The following is a 17231-nucleotide window of genomic DNA, read 5'->3' as shown; positions in this document are numbered from 1 at the left end:
GGAACGGGGTGTCAGAAGCGCCACGCCCTAGAGCGCCACCCTGCAGGCGTGGGCGGGCCCGGGACTGTCCCTAGCGGGGGGAGATCGCGGGGTAATGACATGCTAATGAAGTGCGACTAAATCCTCGGCGGGGCCCCGCGCCCCGAGCCTGAGCCCACAGCCCGCGGGACACCCGAGCCGGGCGCACGCGGCAGGCCGCCCCGCATCCCGGGCTTGCGCTCGGCCCTTCCGCCGCCCCCGCCGGGCAGGAAGCGGTCCCCCGGCCCCGGAGCCGCCCGGTAAGTCGTGCGGCTGGGCCAGCTGTGCGCCCCGCTGCCGGCCCGGGCCGGGAAAGGGTGGAGGCGCGCGCCGGCGCTTCCGGGGAAATGCGGCCCCGGGCGCCCGGGAACCACGCTTGGCCGGTCCGGCCGGTCTCCCCCACGCCCCGCCCTGCTCAGCCCCTCTCCGGACTTTTCCGTCCCGGCTGCTGGGTAACCCGCGCCCCGCCGCCAGCGCTCCGGCTCCCTCTCCATCGTTTCCCAACGCCCACCCCTCGCACATCCTTTGTTCTGGCGCTTCCAGGCGGGGTCGCCCCTTTCTCTCCCTTCACCGAGGTCTTCCTCCTTCCACACCCCCATCTCCACCCCAGGAGGAACCTTTGCCCTTTCTGAAGTTCGGTCCGCCCTCATCCAGGTGACCCGCGGCGGACGGCTTTAGTCTCCTGCCTCTCAGCTGGCCACCTGGGGCGGGGGAAGCGGGGTGTCGGGGGAGAGCCCCAGGGGCCTGTCCCCATTGTGGCCACCCACCCCTCCTAACTCTGCCATGGCCAGCCGCATCCTCCATATCCTCTGATCCCTTCCGGTCCCAGCGTGAGAAAGCCCCTCCGACACCCCTCAAGTGGCGTGGGGGCCGGTGCGAAGGAGGTGGGGACAAAGAAGGGCCTTGTCTCTGGAGATTCCTGGGAGGGCGCACAGCGGGCGGGGCGGGGCGGGGCGGGGTTGGGTGCAGGGTCGATTGGGGTGAGAGGAACGTGGGAGGGGAAAACCGGCTGCTCTGGTCCCCCACTTCTTCCCAAGGCCCCCTAGAGCAGGGCAAGTTCGCAGAGGAAGTGTTTTGACCACAGTGAGTCAGAAATAGACCCAGGCCTGTGCTACCCAGTCAAGTTGCAACATCCTCTGGCTGCTTGCTGAAGTAGTGTGGAGGTGGGAAGTGGAACCTTCCTAGGCAGAGGCTGTCTTCCCTGTCATCAGGAGGCAAGCACGAGTGCTGAGGAGGAAAACTTTGCCCTTGGCAGGAGACACATCCCACAGCCAGCATGACACTGAGGCCATCGAGGGCCCCCCACCCCTGGGAGGTGTGGGGTGAGATGGGGCCGTATGTGTGCCCAGCAGCTGGAGTTGTGGGAGTTATCTGTCCCTGTCTACATGCAAAGGAAGCCTTCCTCCTGCCCTCACCACTTCCGAGAGATTCCCCTACACACTACTTCCAGAGCCTGGGGAAGGCAGGCTAAGGATTCCTGCCTCAGGGCTTGGAGATCCCTGGAGAGGGAGGCTGAGCTGGAGGCTGCCAAGGCTTCCCATATGCCCTATGTGCCCAGGACTACTGATTTTTCATTTCCAAATTTGGTAAATTTCACTTGGTGTGGACAGGATAGCAGCTGTCTCTGGAGCACACCAGGCAGGGGAGTAGGCTGGGAGGGAGGAGTAGAGCCAATCAGGGATGGACCTGGAGCTCCCTGGGGACACAAGCCTGCTCTCTTTTCCTCCCCTTCCTTTTCCCTTCCTCCTTTCTCCGGCCTCCTCCCCTTCTCTTCCCTCCTTCTTTCCAGCAGCCACTGCCTCTGCTCAGCTGTCCAGCTGCTCCCCTCCCTGGGAGCCCCAGGAGGCCTCCATGGCTTCACCCCCCTCCACAAACCCGGCACATGCCCACTTTGAGAGCTTCCTGCAGGCCCAGCTGTGCCAGGATGTGCTGAACAGCTTCCAGGGACTATGTGGGGCCCTGGGGCTGGAGCCCGGTGGGGGGCTGCCCCAGTACCACAAGATCAAGGCTCAGCTCAACTACTGGAGCGCCAAGTCACTGTGGGCCAAGCTGGACAAGCGAGCAGGCCAGACTGTCTACCAGCAGGGCCGGGCCTGCACCAGCACCAAGGTGGATATGCGGTGCCTGGGATGGGGCGTGGGGAATGGGGGAGCCAGAGGAGGGGGACGGGATGCCATACCCCCATCCCCCTGTGTGTTCACAGTGCCTGGTGGTGGGTGCTGGACCTTGTGGGCTGCGGGCCGCTGTGGAGCTGGCACTCCTGGGGGCCCGTGTGGTGCTGGTGGAAAAGCGCACCAAGTTCTCCCGCCACAACGTGCTCCACCTCTGGCCCTTCACCATCCATGACCTGAGGGCACTTGGTGCCAAGAAGTTCTATGGACGCTTCTGCACTGGCACCCTGGACCACATCAGTGAGCACCATGTGGTGGCCTGGAGGGGCGGGTGAGCCTGGCCCTAGAGACAGGCCAGTGCGGGGAGAGTCAGAGTGGACAAGATTCACATCAGCCAGGTGACCTTGAAGACTCAGGTCCCTCATCTGTAAAGCCCGCAGTTGGACTGAGTGATTTCTAAGACCTTCTCCAGCTCTGACCGGGCGCACACTGGTGGTTGGGGAGGCTGTGCAGCCCTGGGTTCCCTGTTCCTAATGTCCTCTTCCTTCTAGGCATCCGGCAGCTCCAGCTGCTTCTGCTGAAGGTGGCATTACTGCTGGGGGTGGAAATTCACTGGGGTGTCACTTTCACTGGCGTCCAGCCCCCTCCCAGAAAGGGTAAGTACTTCTGTGTTCCTAGGAATCCCCACCCACCAAGGAGATCTTGGCCAGCGCCTGGGAAAGGGTGGGGCTGGGAGTCAGCTGATAATCCCTTACCAACAGTGCAGCCCTGGGCAAACCACTCTGAGCCTCAGGTTGAACACTTGCAAAATGGGAGTAACAGTTCCTTCCTTACCTGCCTTTCATGCTGTGAAGGTGTAATCTGATAGACAGTGTATCATTGCTTTCTAAACTACAGAGTCCTTAACACATTGATTTTAGTTATTTCACTGGCTTGTCCTGGGAGTGTAGGGGCCCCTCTGACTTCTACACCTTTGTGCCTCTCGTGACCCCTGCCTCAGGGAGTGGCTGGCGTGCCCAGCTCCAGCCCAACCCCCCCACCCAGCTGGTCAACTATGAATTTGATGTCCTCATCTCGGCTGCAGGAGGTAAATTCGTCCCTGAAGGTGAGTGATCCCTTCCCTCAAAGAAGCCAGCATGTTTGGCTCCTTCTGGGCCTTTCTAGGCTGTTATATCCCTCTTCTCCTGCCACTACCCATTTACTCCCACCTCTAGGCTTCAAAGTTCGAGAAATGCGAGGCAAATTGGCTATTGGCATCACAGTCAACTTTGTGAACAGGCGCACCGTGGAGGAGACGCAGGTGCCAGAGATCAGCGGCGTGGCCAGGATCTACAACCAGAGCTTCTTCCAGAGCCTGCTCAAAGCCACAGGTCTAGGGCCTCCCCTTGCTGGGTTTTCCCTCCCCTTTCCTGACTGTGGGTGGGCTGGCTGCCACCTCGCCCTTCCAGACCTGCCCTCAGTGCAAGGAATCTCAACTTTCCCATCTTTGTGGTCTCAGCAGCAAAGAAAGAACCTGTCTCCCCAGGGATTAAACGGGCCCAGCCCCACTTGGCCACCAAGCATGAAAAGTCCTGGAATCTCTCACTTTTGCTTTGTGCTCCTTTATGATTTACTATAAAAGTAATGTAAATTGAAAACAAAAGTGGCACTTCAGGAAGATGCGCAGTGTTTACTTTGGCTTCACACTGCCGTGTGACCATGTGGTGCAGGTCTCTCAGCTGCTGTCCCACCCATGTTTCCCTCTTTGCTGCAAGCCCTCAGGCCTCCTGGGCCTCAGACAGATGGTCCTTTGTGCCACCAGGACTTGTGGGGTTCTGCGTGTCTAAGCTGGGGCTCCCAGCTGTCAGATGTCAGGCCACAGCTGGGGTGTTTGAAGAGGTGCTGCATAATCTGGAGGAGGCATATCTCCTGTCCCCTGCCTTGTTCCCCCAGGCATTGATCTAGAAAACATTGTGTACTACAAGGATGACACCCACTATTTTGTGATGACAGCAAAGAAGCAGTGCCTGCTGCGGCTGGGAGTGTTGCGTCAGGTGGGGCCTAGGCCCAGGCTGGGAGAGGCTGGACAGTGGGCACGGGGAGGTGGAGGCCAGGCCTGGACACAGTTTACCGCTGGGTGGAGAGGGACCCCCGTCTCCCCTGGCATTAACTCCACCCCTGCGAGCTCTTCTCCCCTGGGATTTTCATGGCAACAGGAATCATATTCTGGGCTAAACACCTTATACCAGCCAAAATACTACAAATGTAAGTCCATGAGGGCAGAGATTTTTGTCTCTGTTTCTTGCTTGCTGATAATTCCTGGTGCCTAGAATGTTGCCTAATATATAGTAAGCATCCAATATGTATTTGCTGAATGAATAACTAGTTGAGTGCCTACTCTGTGCTAGGTACTGTGTTGAGAGCTAAATTTGCATTTTCTCATCTAATTCTTATGAGTACCTTGGTAAGTTAGGTGTGTTGTCTCTAAATGATGGACAAACTGAGGCTCTGAGAAATTCAGTGGCAAGTGACAGTAATGATATTGGGCTTCATGGGCAGAGCAGAGCCTGGGACCCCCAGCAGCAGGGTGGATGTTAAGGAAGAGGCTTTGAGAATTCCAGCTCAGCCTTCAACTGCTGTGTAGTCTGGGGCAGCCCCCTCCCTCTCTGGACCTCAGTACCTGCACCTTCTACACCCAAGGGCATGGGACTGGTGCATCGGCCCTGCTCTCAGAGGTTCTGATCTGTTGGCCATGTAGGACTGGCCGGAGACTGATCGGCTGCTGGGCAGTGCCAATGTAGTGCCCGAAGCTCTGCAGCGCTTTGCCCGGGCAGCTGCTGACTTTGCCACCCATGGCAAGCTTGGAAAACTAGAGTTCGCCCGAGATGCCCACGGGCAGCCTGACGTCTCTGCCTTTGACTTCACAAGCATGATGCGGGCAGAAAGTTCTGCTCGTGTGCAAGAGAAACATGGCGCCCACCTGCTGCTGGGACTGGTGGGGGACTGCCTGGTGGAGGTGAGGTGTTCAGGAGGCATGAGGGTTTCAAGCCACCTAATAGGGAGGAGGGGATAAAAAAAGGTCTGCTTGTTGAGGGGGAGGGGCCATGGGCTGCTTGGTGGAGGTGAGAGGCTCCCTGGTGTGGAGATGGGCCCCTGTGCAATGACCTTGGAGGGCATCTGGGCTTGAGATGCTCCCGTTGGCTTCTCACTGAGCAGTTTCCTGTTCCTCTGACTCTGCAGCCCTTCTGGCCCCTGGGCACTGGAGTGGCCCGGGGCTTCCTGGCAGCCTTTGATGCAGCCTGGATGGTGAAGCGGTGGGCAGAGGGCGCTGGGCCCCTAGAGGTGTTGGCTGAGCGGTGAGGCCTGAGTTGGGGGTCTGGGCAGGGTGGGATATGGGACAAGGGTCAGGAAGAGGGGTAGGAGTGCTGGGTCAATAGATGGGGGCATGGACAAGAGAGAATAAAAGAAAGGCCTGGCAGTTCCTGAGGGGTGGGTGCTGTCAGGTGCCCTCCAACTCATGGCCATGGCCCCCACCTCCATCCCCTCAGTGAGAGCCTGTACCAGCTTCTGTCACAGACATCCCCGGAAAACATGCATCGCAATGTGGCCCAGTATGGGCTGGACCCAGCCACCCGCTACCCCAACCTGAACCTCCGGGCCGTGACCCCCAATCAGGTCAGACCCCTGGCACCCCCACAGACTTCCCAGGTCAGCCCCCTTCCCCCAGGTCAGGCCTTCCCTGCACAGTCACTACTCCTCGGGGTCAGCCCTACCCCCAGCAGACCCTCCATCCTGGGACTGAGGGGCTGTGAGGTCAGCCTGCCTTGAGACCTGAGAGAGCCTGCCTTAGGTACGTGACCTGTACGACATGCTGGCCAAGGAGCCTGTGCGGAAGAAGAGTGACAAGACAGACACGGGGAGACCAGCCGCTGGTGAGCCAGCTTTCCTCCAAGGGGATGGGCAAAATGTCTACCAACAGTGGGGCCCAGGCAGCACCCATCAGAGCGGCTGCGGCCTGGGGACAGGAGCACTCGCTGCTGGGACGGTGGGGGCTCTGGGGCCTGCCGGAGGGAGGGGTGCAGGGGCAGCGGGCACTCAGCAGCAGCTGTTCGTGGGTCCGCGTGGATGTGTTTCTGTATCTGAACCACCGCTACAGCAGCAGCGGTACTGCCAACCCCTTCCTGCCCTGCAACCCCCACGCCCCCTTCCGTGACTGGCTGTCCTGTGTGTGGCCAGTAGTGATTTCACTGTATTTATTCCTCCATGTTATTCCAAAAAGGGATTTTTGAAAATGAGAGCACTAGGATGGAGGTACTGACAGTGAGTTTTGGGCTGGCGCCCTGACTCCTCCTCCCCGACAAGCCCCCCACCCTCAGCAGCTGGGCTCCCTGTGAGCCATGGGTGAGGCAGGGAGGCCTCGGGCACAGCACACCTTCTCTCCCAGGGTCGGCGGGCACCCAGGAGGAGCTGCTCCGCTGGTGCCAGGAACAGACAGCCGGGTACCCAGGAGTCCATGTCACCGACCTGTCTTCCTCCTGGGCTGACGGGCTAGCTCTGTGTGCCCTGGTGCACCGGCTGCAGCCCGGCCTGCTGTGAGTTTGGGATCAGCATGGGGTCGCTGGCGGACATACTCTCTCTCATGCTGCTGCCCTCCCTCTGTGTCATGGTGGGGCATCGCTGTGCAGGAGTTGGCACATCCAGTTGAGTCCTAGCTCCACCACTTCTGCCTGTCACTTTGCCTCCCTACAAACAGTATTCCTGCCTGCCTCTGCCCCAGAGTCTTGTGAGAATCTAACGCATGCTGATAGGGGAGAGCTTCGTGAATGTAGAGGGTCCCCAGGCAGAAGCAGTTGTCATTTGGCTGGGCGGGTAGCAGAGACAACAAACAGATTTTCATGTCCCCTCCTCCCTATGGGACCCCCGCCCCTGCTTGCTGTCCTCCCCTCCTGCTGTCTCCACCTCTCCTCCCCTCAATAGGCCAGGTTCTTGTCTCCCATTGGCTTCTCTCCACGGCTCCCCACAGGGAACCCTCAGAGCTGCAGGGCATGGGGGCTCTGGAAGCCACTGCTTGGGCACTGAAGGTGGCAGAGCACGAGCTGGGCATCACGCCAGTGGTATCTGCACAGGCAGTGGTGGCAGGGAGTGACCCACTGGGCCTCATCGCCTACCTCAGCCACTTCCACAGTGCCTTCAAGAGTACACTCCATGGCCCAGGTGACCTGGGGGGTGGGCATGTGGGACAGGGGTAGGGAGGAGAGTGTGTGAGAGAGAAGAAGGTGTCTTCTGAGGGCCAGCCTGGGAAAAGGGTCTGTTCCGGGGGTACAGTATTGGCCCCCCCCCTACCCTGACTCTCCCTGCAGGGCCTGCTGCCCAAGCCTCTCCGGGGACCTCCAGTGCTGTATTGTTCCTTGGGAAACTTCAGAGGACCCTGCAACGGACCCGGGCCAAGGTGGAAAGTCTGGGCAGGGTTGGGGCTAGGCAGGGGGTGCCCAGTGGAGGTCCCTGGGGTGATTCAGAAAGAGGGAAGGGGGCACTGGTGGCTCAAAGCCTCATGCTCAGAGTTGTAGGACTTGTTGCAGGAAAATGGGGAGGATGCTGGTGGCAAGAAGCCTCGCTTGGAGGTAAATGCAGGCAGGGGCTGGACAGTCCCCTCTGCCTGTTCTCTTCCCCTTCTTCCCCTTCCCCGGGTACTAACTTACCTGTGTCCTGCCCCCCATGTCCTGCTCCCCACCCCAGGTCCTGTAATATCCCATCTGCCTCCCTGCCCAGGCTTCCTCATCTTCCTTTCTAGCCCTTTCTGTGCATCTGCACATGTCCACTCCCAGCTGATCCTGCCCCTCCACCCTCCCAGCCTGAGCACTTAACCTTCTTAGGTAGAGGCCGAGACCCCAAATACTGAGGAGCCACCTGTCCCTGAGCCTGGTGCACCCCTGACACCCCCGTCTCAACACCAGGAGGTAAGAGCCAGGGCTCTGTGAGCAGAGACCTGGGGAGGTAAGGGAAAGGGTGTTTAAAGGAAGGGAAGAACTTTGTAGCTGGCTTTGGCTGCACTAACCCTGTGTCCTGGGGGGGGCGTCCATGCAGGCTGGTGCTGGGGACCTGTGTGCACTTTGTGGGGAACACCTCTATATCCTAGAACGCCTCTGTGTCGATGGCCATTTCTTCCACCGGAGCTGCTTCCGTTGCCATACCTGTGAGGCCACACTGTGGCCAAGTGGCTATGGGCGGCACCCAGGAGATGGTGAGTGAGCCTGGGAGACCTCTAAGGAGACTTTGGGCCTGGCCCTGCCTGGGGGACAAAGAGCTTGAGGGGAGAGGAGGACAGGGTGCTGGGCACAAGGTGGAAATGGGTTCAAGATGGCACTTTCTTCCCCTGAGCGCAGGGTCTTCTGTCCCCTCCAAAGCTCCAGATGAGAGGATCTAAGGAACCAGGAAGCTGGCAGAAATTACCTTCTGAGGGCCAGTCGTGTTGCCCCCACCTTCCCTGATTGGCTGGGCATTGGGCTGCCTACACCTGATGCCTCCTCCCCCTCTCCACCCTTCCCAGGACGTTTCTACTGCCTCCAGCACCTGCCCCAGCCAGACCACAAAGAGGATGGCAGCGACGGAGGCCCTCGGAGTCTGGTAAAAACTGTGATGGTGTGTGCGTGTTGGGGCATGGGAAGAGGAAAGGGGTCTCTCTAACCCAGCACATTGCCCTCCACTAGAATGTAAGCCCCACGAAGGCAGGGATGTCTGTTTTACTATTGCTGTATCTCAACTACCCAGAACACTGCCTGACGCTGCTCAGTAAATGGTGCTAAGTGAGTGAGTGCCATGACCCACATTTGCTCCAAAGGAGTGGCCTCAACCCCACACGGGGCAGGTCATTGACCAGACACATGGTGGCTTTTCCAGGAGCTTCCTACACCAGGTGAGATTAATATGCCACCAGGCCCCTCAACTCACAGAGCCTCGCAGGAGGAGGCCACTCCTGTTCCAAGCCCCAGCCAGCCCACCCGTCGGTTGATCCGCCTCCCCAGCCCGGAACGCCAGCGGTTGTCCACCCTCAACCTTACCCCTGATGAGGAAATGGAGCCGCCACCCAAGCCCCCCCGCAGCTGCTCTGCCTTGGCCCGCCAGGCCCTGGAGGGCAGCTTTGTGGGTTGGGGCATGCCAGTCCAGACACCTCAAGGTAACTGTTTTCCCCACACCTGTGCTGACTCAGGCTGGCGATGGGGCAGGAGAATGGGATTCCCACAAGTGGAATTCTGAAGACTAGAAAGGGAAGTGTGTATCTCATGCCCTGTCTGCTTCTCCCTGGCTCAGTTCTTGTGGCCATGGAGGAGGAAGAGAGTCCTTGTTCCAGTGAAGAAGAAGAAGAAGACGAAGGGGAGGAAGATGTGCCTTTGGATTCAAACGTGGAACAGGTGAGTGGGTAGAAGCTGGCCACCTACTCTGCCCCAGCCCACACGCATCCACTAAATACTCTCCACCCCACACAGGAGGAACCCATGCCACACTCCATCCTCTGCACCCTTCTCTCACCCAGCCTGACTTTCTTGTCTCTAAGCTTCCATCTTTTCTACCAGAACTTACCCCACTTTCACCCCAGGTTCTCACCTGCCTTTCCAAACAGAGCTTCTGCCACTCCTATCCACCAGAGGGGCCAGGCCCTACAGCTAATTGCCTCACCCTCCCATAGGCCCTGCTAACCTTCGCCAAGACCTCAGGCACCATGAATAAGTACCCAACATGGCGTCGGACTCTGCTGCGCCGTGCTAAGGAAGAGGAGATGAAGAGGTTCTGCAAGGCCCAGGTGAGGCCCAGGGGTTCCTGGAAGTTTTGATGGGGTCGGAGTTCAGAGACTGGAGTCAGAGCTCCTCCAGTGCTCTGTTCTTGAGCAGTCCAGAACCTCCTGGGTCTCCTGTCTTGTACTCCTCAGGCCATCCAGCTGCGACTAAATGAGATTGATGCTGCTCTGAGGGAACTGGAGGCTGAGGGCGTGAAGCTGGAACAGGCCCTGAGGAGCCAGAGTAGTGAGTGAAGACGGGAGGGACAAGCTGGGACACCCCTCTGCCTCCTAGCACTGTGTTTAGCGCCCAGCCATCCCTCCAACCAGCGGGCTACGGCCCACAGCAGGCCCAGTGGCCGTGCCACACAGCTCTCTGACACTCACACCCATAACACCCTTCTTTCCCCAGATCCTGTTGCCCCTAAGCCCATGACTCCTGTGGCCCTGGCTGGAGGCCTCCTGACCACCCTCTACCCATCTTCCTTCTTATCAGGTTCCCCAGAACAGCAAAAGGAACTGTGGGTAGAACAGCTGCTACAGCTTGTTCAGAAGAAAAACGGCTTGGTGGCTGAGGAGGCTGAGCTCATGATCACGTAAGGAGTGGGGAATGGTGACAGTGGCTCCTGAGCCAGGCCCCAGCCCCTTGTGTATCCTGAACAGGTGTGCCTCTTCAAACCCTGACCTCCACAGGGTACAGGAGCTGAACCTGGAGGAGAAGCAGTGGCAGCTGGACCAGGAGCTCCGCGGCTACATGAACCGGGAAGGTAGGTGTGATGAGGGGAGAGGCAGACATATCCCACAGCTGGTGCTGCACAAGTCTCATGATCTCAGATACTCATCAAGCAATGTGGATGGGGCTCCAAAGCCCTACTCTCCCTTCAGTTCAATGAGAGCTGCACAACAGGCTTTTATAAAAGATTTCCTTCAAAAATGGTGCTGCTTCTAGATAATGCCAGAAAACCACTGGTATTGACAAAGCACCTAATTTTGCAGATTAAGAAACAAAGCCTGGGTTATAGAAATCACACAGGCAGGGATTAGGTTGTGCCTCTCCTGCCTCCCTGCCCAGTTCCCTCTTCTCTAAGTTTCATCTACTCCCTTCAGAAACACTAAAGACCGCTGCCGATCAGCAGGCTGAGGACCAGGTCCTGAGGAAACTGGTGGAGGTGGTGAACCAGCGAGATGCCCTCATTCGCTTCCAGGAAGAGCGCAGGCTCAGTGAGCTGGCCTCGGGGACTGGGGCCCAGGGCTAGAAGAAGATGGGCTGCCTGGGAGAGGGCCTCACTGTTTACAATTAAAATGTTTCTGTCGTAAACAAGGCTTAGGCTGCCTGCAGGTGGGAAGTGGGAGGTGGGCAGGGAAGGCAGAAGACGTTGTAGGAGCCTTAAGGTCTAAAGTGTGCTGATCACACTGACCTTTGGCTCCCATCACTGCCTCTACGTAAAAGAAAAAGGCAGAGCCATTAAAGAGTCAAGCTTTATTGTTCCTCAGCTCTGTCTCCTTCTTGCTGCCCTAGGAGTGGGGCTGGCTGAGGCTCTAGCCCCAGATCCTGTGCTTCTCTTGCTCTTCCCAACACATGCTGGAGCTCAGCCTGGGCTCTATATAAGCCCTTGGCCTCCTGCATGTGGAAGAGATAGACCGCACCTCCCCCCAGCACCAGTCCTACACTGGGGGTCCAGAGCAGTATGGCAGCTTCCCAGGCCCCTCCTCCAGCTGCCAGGATACACAGCAATGCCAGGAGAAGCAGCCCCAGACCAATCACGTAGCCACTGAAGGTCGCCCACCAGCGAGCTTGAGCCATGCCCAGACCCAGCTCTGTCCAGGCCTCCCTTAGCACACTGATCAACAGTGACCTCTCTGCTGGTCCTAGAACAAGGCAGGGCAGCGGGGCGGCAGAACGTCGGTGGAGGCGGCTCCCTTGAGGTAGGGAAGGGCCAAGGGAAAGGGTGGGGACGACTTACTGTGGATAGGGCTTGGGTTTTGCTGGGGGGCGCTGTGCCTCACATACAGAGTAGCCATCAGGGCCTCGTGATCAGAGAGGGGGGTGCCTCTGTGAGGGTCATGGCCTGTAGTGGTTTCCAGAGTCTTACAGGACATGTAGAATCCAGAAATTGTCTAAGAAAAGTAAGGGTCAGAGGAAGCTTATATATGAGGGCCTCTTTGCAGAGAACCAGCTCTCAGCTATCCCATTCTCTGGCCATCAGTGGTGGCCCAAGGCTAGACTAATTGAACAAAGGATCAGCACGGGCTGGTGCAGAAGAAAGAGACACAGTGAGTGAAGGCATGTTAGGGGGAGGAGGCTGACCTTATAAAGCACATAGTCAATGCGAATACCAAAGGGAAAAGGCTCCAGCTCCTGCTGGGTGACATAGCAATTCTGAGGTACCATCGTATTGCCTTCCTCACAGCCCTAAAAGAGTTGGTTTCTGGTAAGATGTGGGGAAGGTGGGGGGGGGGACAATCTGGGGATGCAGGTGGGGAGATAATCAGGCAGGTCCCCACCTTAAAGTCCCGGGTCTCAAGGTAGGCATCACGTAGCCCAGTCCACTCCTTCAGCAGGCAGCAGCCCAGGTCTTCTGGGTGCATGTTGAGGTCCCCACACAACAGAACCACATCTGCATTCTTGGATGTGTGGCTGGGGGAGCCAGGTTGGTAAGGCAGGAATTCTTCCCTCACCAGCACTGCCCTATAAATGGGGCCTTGGCCACCCCTCAGTCCCTGGACCCCAGCCCACTTCCCCTGTCAAGCCCAGGCTCACACACTGGATGAACTGGGCCAGTTCCCAAGCTTGGGCCACACGATGTGCGAGGTAGATGTCCTTCTGTCGATTATACTCGGCATGGAGCTGAGCAGAATAGATGAGATTATAGTAGATAAGACTGAGAGTCCCAGAAGCAGGCCTAAATCAAGCTTGTGTCTGTCACTTGGCACAGTGTTTGGTATAGAATGGGCGAACCTTAGGAGATCCCGCCCCCACACCTCATGCCCAGGCAGCAGAACTAGAGGAGTACCACCCCTGCATCCCAGCCCTAAGCACTGCTGGCTTCACTCACATGGGTCACGTAGGTATTGAGCACCAGTCCACTTAGATGGAGCACCAGCAGCCCCACGGCCTTCCCACAGAACCAGTCACCATGATGGATCTGGAAGCAGGAGGAGGCAAGAACTTAGGACACAGCCACCCTCTTTCTGCCCATCCCCTGCAGCCGCAGGATGGTTGCCTCCTCCACCTTGTGTTAGTGGGGGTGGGGAAGGGAGGTAGAAGAGGTCAGAGGTCAAGCTTACCATGTAGGGGTAGCCATTGAGGGAGTAGACGTGCTGGGTGAGTTCCTGGATTGGGTGTTTGGAGAAGACACAGAGGCCACTGCCAATGACTCCGCTGAAAGCCAAGCCCTGCTTAATAACCAGAAAAGCAGGGAGAGACACCCGGCCCTCTTCCCCTCCCCTGTCTTCCAGCTCTGATCAGCACTTTTTTCTTTCTCTACTTCTAGGAATAAGGCTGATGCAATAGGAAAGATCAGGGAGGATCTTCTTGGTTCCCCCTCCCCTTACCCACGCCCAGAGAGAGAAAAAGCTGGGAGAGGGAGCAGGGTGCAGGCAGGATAGGTAAGGGCCGGCAGAGCCAAGATCCCCCAGGTCTGAGAACAGGCTTCAGGCCAGCGGGCTCCTCACCTCCTGAAGTAGTGTGCAGCCGGGTAAGTGGGCGACAGCTTCTGTCGCAGGTACTGGAAGTCCTGCTCACTCCACACCTGAGGGAGGAGTGAGGATGCCTGCCTGGCTTTCCCCCCAGGAGGAAGGTCTTCTCCTGCGCCCCAGCTGCCCTCCTCCCAGCCTGGGTTCCGCACCAGTGCCGCACAACATCACCTCCTCCAGGAGAACCAGGTCGAAGCTCTCCACGTTCAGAAAGTCTCCCAGACGCTTTATGCGGTCGGCCCGGTGCTTGCTCAGATAGGGAATACCCCTAAGGAAGGGGAGGACAGGACCAGGGGAGGTGACTGCTGGCACCACCGGAGCTGGGGCCAAAACTGGACTTTGGAGGTTTGGGTTCCTCCTGCACCCGAGATCGTAGGGCAGGATGGGGCCGTGGCCAGGCTGTGAGGAAGCCTGTGTGGCTGCGAATGGGAAGGTGGCCCCAAGGCCACACTCCGCGGACACACTCACCAGAAGTTGAGGTTGAAGAGCCTCAGTCGCAAAGAGAAGTTGGGCTTCATGGCGGGAGTGCTCCGGGGACGCGGGACGGCGAGGAAAAGGAAGAGGGCAGACCCGCGGCTCCTCCTCCCCCAGCGGCGCGCACAGGTGTCGGCCCCGCCCTCGCGCTGCCCAGAAGGCCGCGGCCCCTAGGCCCGCGCGGCTCAGACCCCGCCTGACCTCCGCGTTACTCCGGCAACGGGCCCGCCGGCCCGGATCTGGCTGCCTGCCAATCCGGAAAAGCGATCCGCTGCGAAATCCGGGCGCCGACGGATTGGCAAGGGGCGCGCGCGGGGACCTTGGGGTTCCCAAGAGGGCGCCCGGACGAGAGGCTTCCCGTTTCTTGTCCCAGAAGCTGGTCCCAGGCCGGCCCCTTGCGGGTCTCACCAGCAACAGGCAGGAAATTCAGGCGCGAAATTGAGGAAAGGCCCCGCGGACGCCAGCAGCCCTGCGCCCCGCCCCCTGCCCCGCCCCCTGAGAGCGGCGGGGGCGGGGCCGCGCGGTTGCCTTGGCGGCGCGCAGTGTTTGTGCTCCGCGGCATCCCCGAGCGCCGCCATGGCGAGCCCGGCGCCGCGCCGGCCCAGGCCTGCCCAGTGCGAGTCGGGGTCTCCGCCCGAGCAGCCGCTGCAGGTGAAGGTGGTGGGGCTCTTCAAAAGCTCCAGCTTTCAGATGGCGAAGAGTACAGCTGAGGTAATGGCAAAGAAACCACAAGGGCGGACGTCTCAGCTGCGTGGACTGCGCGCCCGGCGCCTCCTGCTGGTGGCAGGGGTCGGTGTTTTACCTCGCAGAGCAGGGGACTGACGAGTCGTGGGTGGGCAGGCTCAGTCGGGATGACAGCGAGGGGAGTGTAGGGACAAGTGCGGGTCCAGGACGGACGTCCGACTTCGAGAAGGGCGACCTCTAAAGGGAGATCTGGGTGAAGGAAGAATGCAGAACCTCGCTGAGAAAAAAAGTATCCCCCACACACGTATCCGCAAAATTTATTGTACATCAACTTTTATTTTTCTTCCTTCCTTTCTTTTTTTTTTTTTCCCAGAGACAAGGTCTCCCTATGTTGCCCAGACTGGTCTTGAAATCCTTGGCCTCCCAAAGTGCTAGGATTACAGGCGTGAGCCACTGCGCCCAGCCTTCAATTTTTTATTGAATTACAGATTTTAAAATTTATGAAAAAATGATTAGGGCAAAGTGTTGCTATATAACTAGCTGACTTTTGAAAGCCTCCTCCTCAAGTGATTTTGAAATCTATTCATTAAGGTTCTTTTCTTTAAATTTTATATAGCAGTCTTAGATGCCTCAGAGATTTAATAAATGGCCCACAAGTGCTTTGGAGCAGCGATCCCCAACCTTTATGGCACCAGGGATTGATTTCATGGCAGACAATTTTTTCACGGACCCGGCGAGGGGGGTCGCACAGGTGGTTTCAGGATGATTCAAGTGCATCACATTTATTGTGCAGTCAAACCTCTCTGCTAATGATAATCTGTATTTGCAGCCGCTCCCTAGTGCTAGCATCACTGCCTCAGTTCCACCTTAGATTATCAGCATTAGAGTCTCATAAGGAGATGCAAACTAGATCCCTCGCATGTGCAGTTTACAGTAGGGTTTGAGGTCCTATGAGAATCTAATGCCTGGGCTGATCTGACAGGAGGCGGAGCTTAGGCGGTGATGTCAGCGATGGGGAGAGGCTGTAAATACACGTGAAGCTTCCCTGCTGGCCCACCGCTCACCTCCTGTGTGTGGTCCAGTTCCTAATAGGCCACAGACCAATACCAGTCTGACATCCTGGGGTTGGGAACCACAGCTTTGGAGAATCATTTCTTTGTAAACAGTCAGAACGATATAAAAAGAAAAACACCTGAAGTTTCAAAGCTGGAAAAATTTGGCCAGATCAGTCATGCTACAGCACACTTACAACCTGAATGCAGGAGAAATGTAGAAATGTATGAAATGTTGGAATGTCTTTGAGGTTTGCTCCAGAAATGCTTCTATGCCAAGCTTTCCTCCAAAACCTCACTAGACCTCAGGACCATACCTTATTCATGCTTGTATCTCCCAAAGTACCCAGCTGGATACTTAACAACAAAATGTTCCCAAACAGAAGACATCTTAAGAAATCCCTACCTTCTTGCCTGCTCCAGAGTCCTCAGAGAAAAGTTTGTAATTATGTCAAATCAAGAAAGTAATTAATTTGCAACATAGGTAAAGTTTACATCAAGGTGAAGAAAACAAGTGATCAGAAGTCTGTGAAAATAATACATGGAACATCAAAAGAAGCAGAAATTGTAGACTGTGTTGCCTGGGCTGATGGGATCAGCAACGTTTTATGGCCAAAGTTTATGGCCATAAATTTAATTACAAAGTTAATGTATTTAATGAGTTTCAGGGATTTTTTTTCTTGTTAGCTCCTTTTTCAAGGCACATGTTTTCTGTGCCTAATCCACACTGTAGAAAAGGTGCTGGCAATTTTTTTTCTGTAAAGTCCAAGTGGTAAATATATTAGGTCTTCTGAGCCATAAGCTCTCTCAGTCACAACTATGCAACTTTGTCCTTGTGTTGCAAAAGCAGACATAGACACGTAAATGAATGATGGTGTTCTAATAAAACTTTATTATGGACTCTGAATTTAACTTGCATATGATTTTTACATGACATGAAATATGATTCCTTTGAGTTTTTTTCAACCATTTACAAATCTAAAAATTATTCCTTGCTTTCAGGCCTTAGAAAAACAGGCAGTGGGCCAGATTAGGCCCAATGGCCACAGTTCACCAACTCCTGCTGTAATGGATACCAGGTCAAGGAAATAATATCTTTATTATATTAATAATGTTAATTTTTCCTTTCTTAAGCTTTTGCCTATTTTATTTTTTTTCCTATTTTTTTTTGGGGGGGGGATACCTGCAGACAAGAACTTTTGCCTACTTTAGCTCTACTCAAATATGAAAATTCAATTAGTTCTATCTTAATAAAGGATATTTGAATATATTCCCAAGATGATAATTTGTGAGCAATCTCAGCTGCCTGATTACCTGACAGAGATTTAGATTTGTGTTGAATGCTCCCAACACAAAGAAATGACAAATGTTTGAGATGATGGATATGCTAATTACCCTGATCTAAGCACTATCCATTATATGCATCTAGACATCACTATGTACCTC

At 56.5% G+C, this 17231-nt stretch overlaps 3 protein-coding genes and 1 long non-coding RNA gene across 7 annotated transcripts in view; 2 read left to right on the top strand and 2 right to left on the bottom strand.

The window, feature by feature from the left end:
* The first annotated feature begins 174 nt into the window (after positions 1-174).
* On the top strand, positions 175-11372 carry MICAL1 (microtubule associated monooxygenase, calponin and LIM domain containing 1). 3 transcript variants are annotated; one of them, XM_045544158.1, is made up of 25 exons: positions 175-278; positions 1808-2127; positions 2222-2429; positions 2681-2785; positions 3130-3234; positions 3344-3499; positions 4062-4162; positions 4867-5124; positions 5349-5464; positions 5657-5783; positions 5959-6040; positions 6553-6700; positions 7132-7322; positions 7469-7557; positions 7688-7729; positions 7982-8065; positions 8193-8349; positions 8656-8732; positions 9006-9282; positions 9417-9517; positions 9793-9906; positions 10033-10126; positions 10376-10475; positions 10573-10646; positions 10987-11372. In XM_045544158.1, the coding sequence occupies exons 2-25, from the start codon at positions 1870-1872 to the stop codon at positions 11133-11135; spliced, it is 3213 nt and encodes a 1070-aa protein (XP_045400114.1). In that variant the 5' UTR covers positions 175-278; positions 1808-1869; the 3' UTR covers positions 11136-11372. The 3 variants fall into 3 exon arrangements, with proteins under 3 accessions (XP_045400114.1, XP_045400113.1, XP_045400112.1); XM_045544157.1 differs by having other exon boundaries at positions 195-278; positions 1811-2127; XM_045544156.1 differs by lacking the exon at positions 175-278 and having other exon boundaries at positions 1000-2127.
* On the bottom strand, positions 11345-14180 carry SMPD2 (sphingomyelin phosphodiesterase 2). The gene is made up of 10 exons (XM_045544159.1): positions 14044-14180; positions 13747-13843; positions 13555-13631; positions 13168-13261; positions 12936-13025; positions 12645-12727; positions 12385-12517; positions 12188-12292; positions 11844-11997; positions 11345-11748 (listed from the first exon to the last, which is right to left on the bottom strand). Exons 1-10 carry the CDS (start codon positions 14091-14093, stop codon positions 11360-11362), a joined length of 1272 nt encoding a protein of 423 aa, XP_045400115.1. The 5' UTR covers positions 14094-14180; the 3' UTR covers positions 11345-11359.
* Positions 14181-14370: 190 nt separating this feature from the next.
* LOC123633153 overlaps positions 14371-17231 on the bottom strand; it is a 35656-nt gene continuing 32795 nt past the window's right edge. The window contains exons 2-3 of the long non-coding RNA XR_006733555.1: positions 14852-14982; positions 14371-14755 (exon numbers count right to left, since the gene is read on the bottom strand). This is a non-coding gene — a long non-coding RNA (uncharacterized LOC123633153). The remainder of the gene's footprint in view (positions 14756-14851; positions 14983-17231) is intronic.
* The window catches only part of PPIL6 (peptidylprolyl isomerase like 6), a 32057-nt gene continuing 29404 nt past the window's right edge, over positions 14579-17231 (top strand). The window contains exon 1 of one of the 2 annotated variants that reach the window (XM_045544160.1): positions 14579-14760. In XM_045544160.1, the coding sequence (XP_045400116.1) occupies positions 14626-14760 (135 nt within the window). In that variant the 5' untranslated portion in view covers positions 14579-14625. The remainder of the gene's footprint in view (positions 14761-17231) is intronic. The other variant, XM_045544161.1, reaches the window with a different exon arrangement.

Source organism: Lemur catta, chromosome 2 (assembly GCF_020740605.2).
Source record: "Lemur catta isolate mLemCat1 chromosome 2, mLemCat1.pri, whole genome shotgun sequence".
NCBI lineage: Eukaryota > Metazoa > Chordata > Mammalia > Primates > Lemuridae > Lemur > Lemur catta.
The sequence above is the reverse complement of the archived record's forward strand: the minus strand, read 5'-3'. Positions and strand labels throughout refer to the sequence as shown.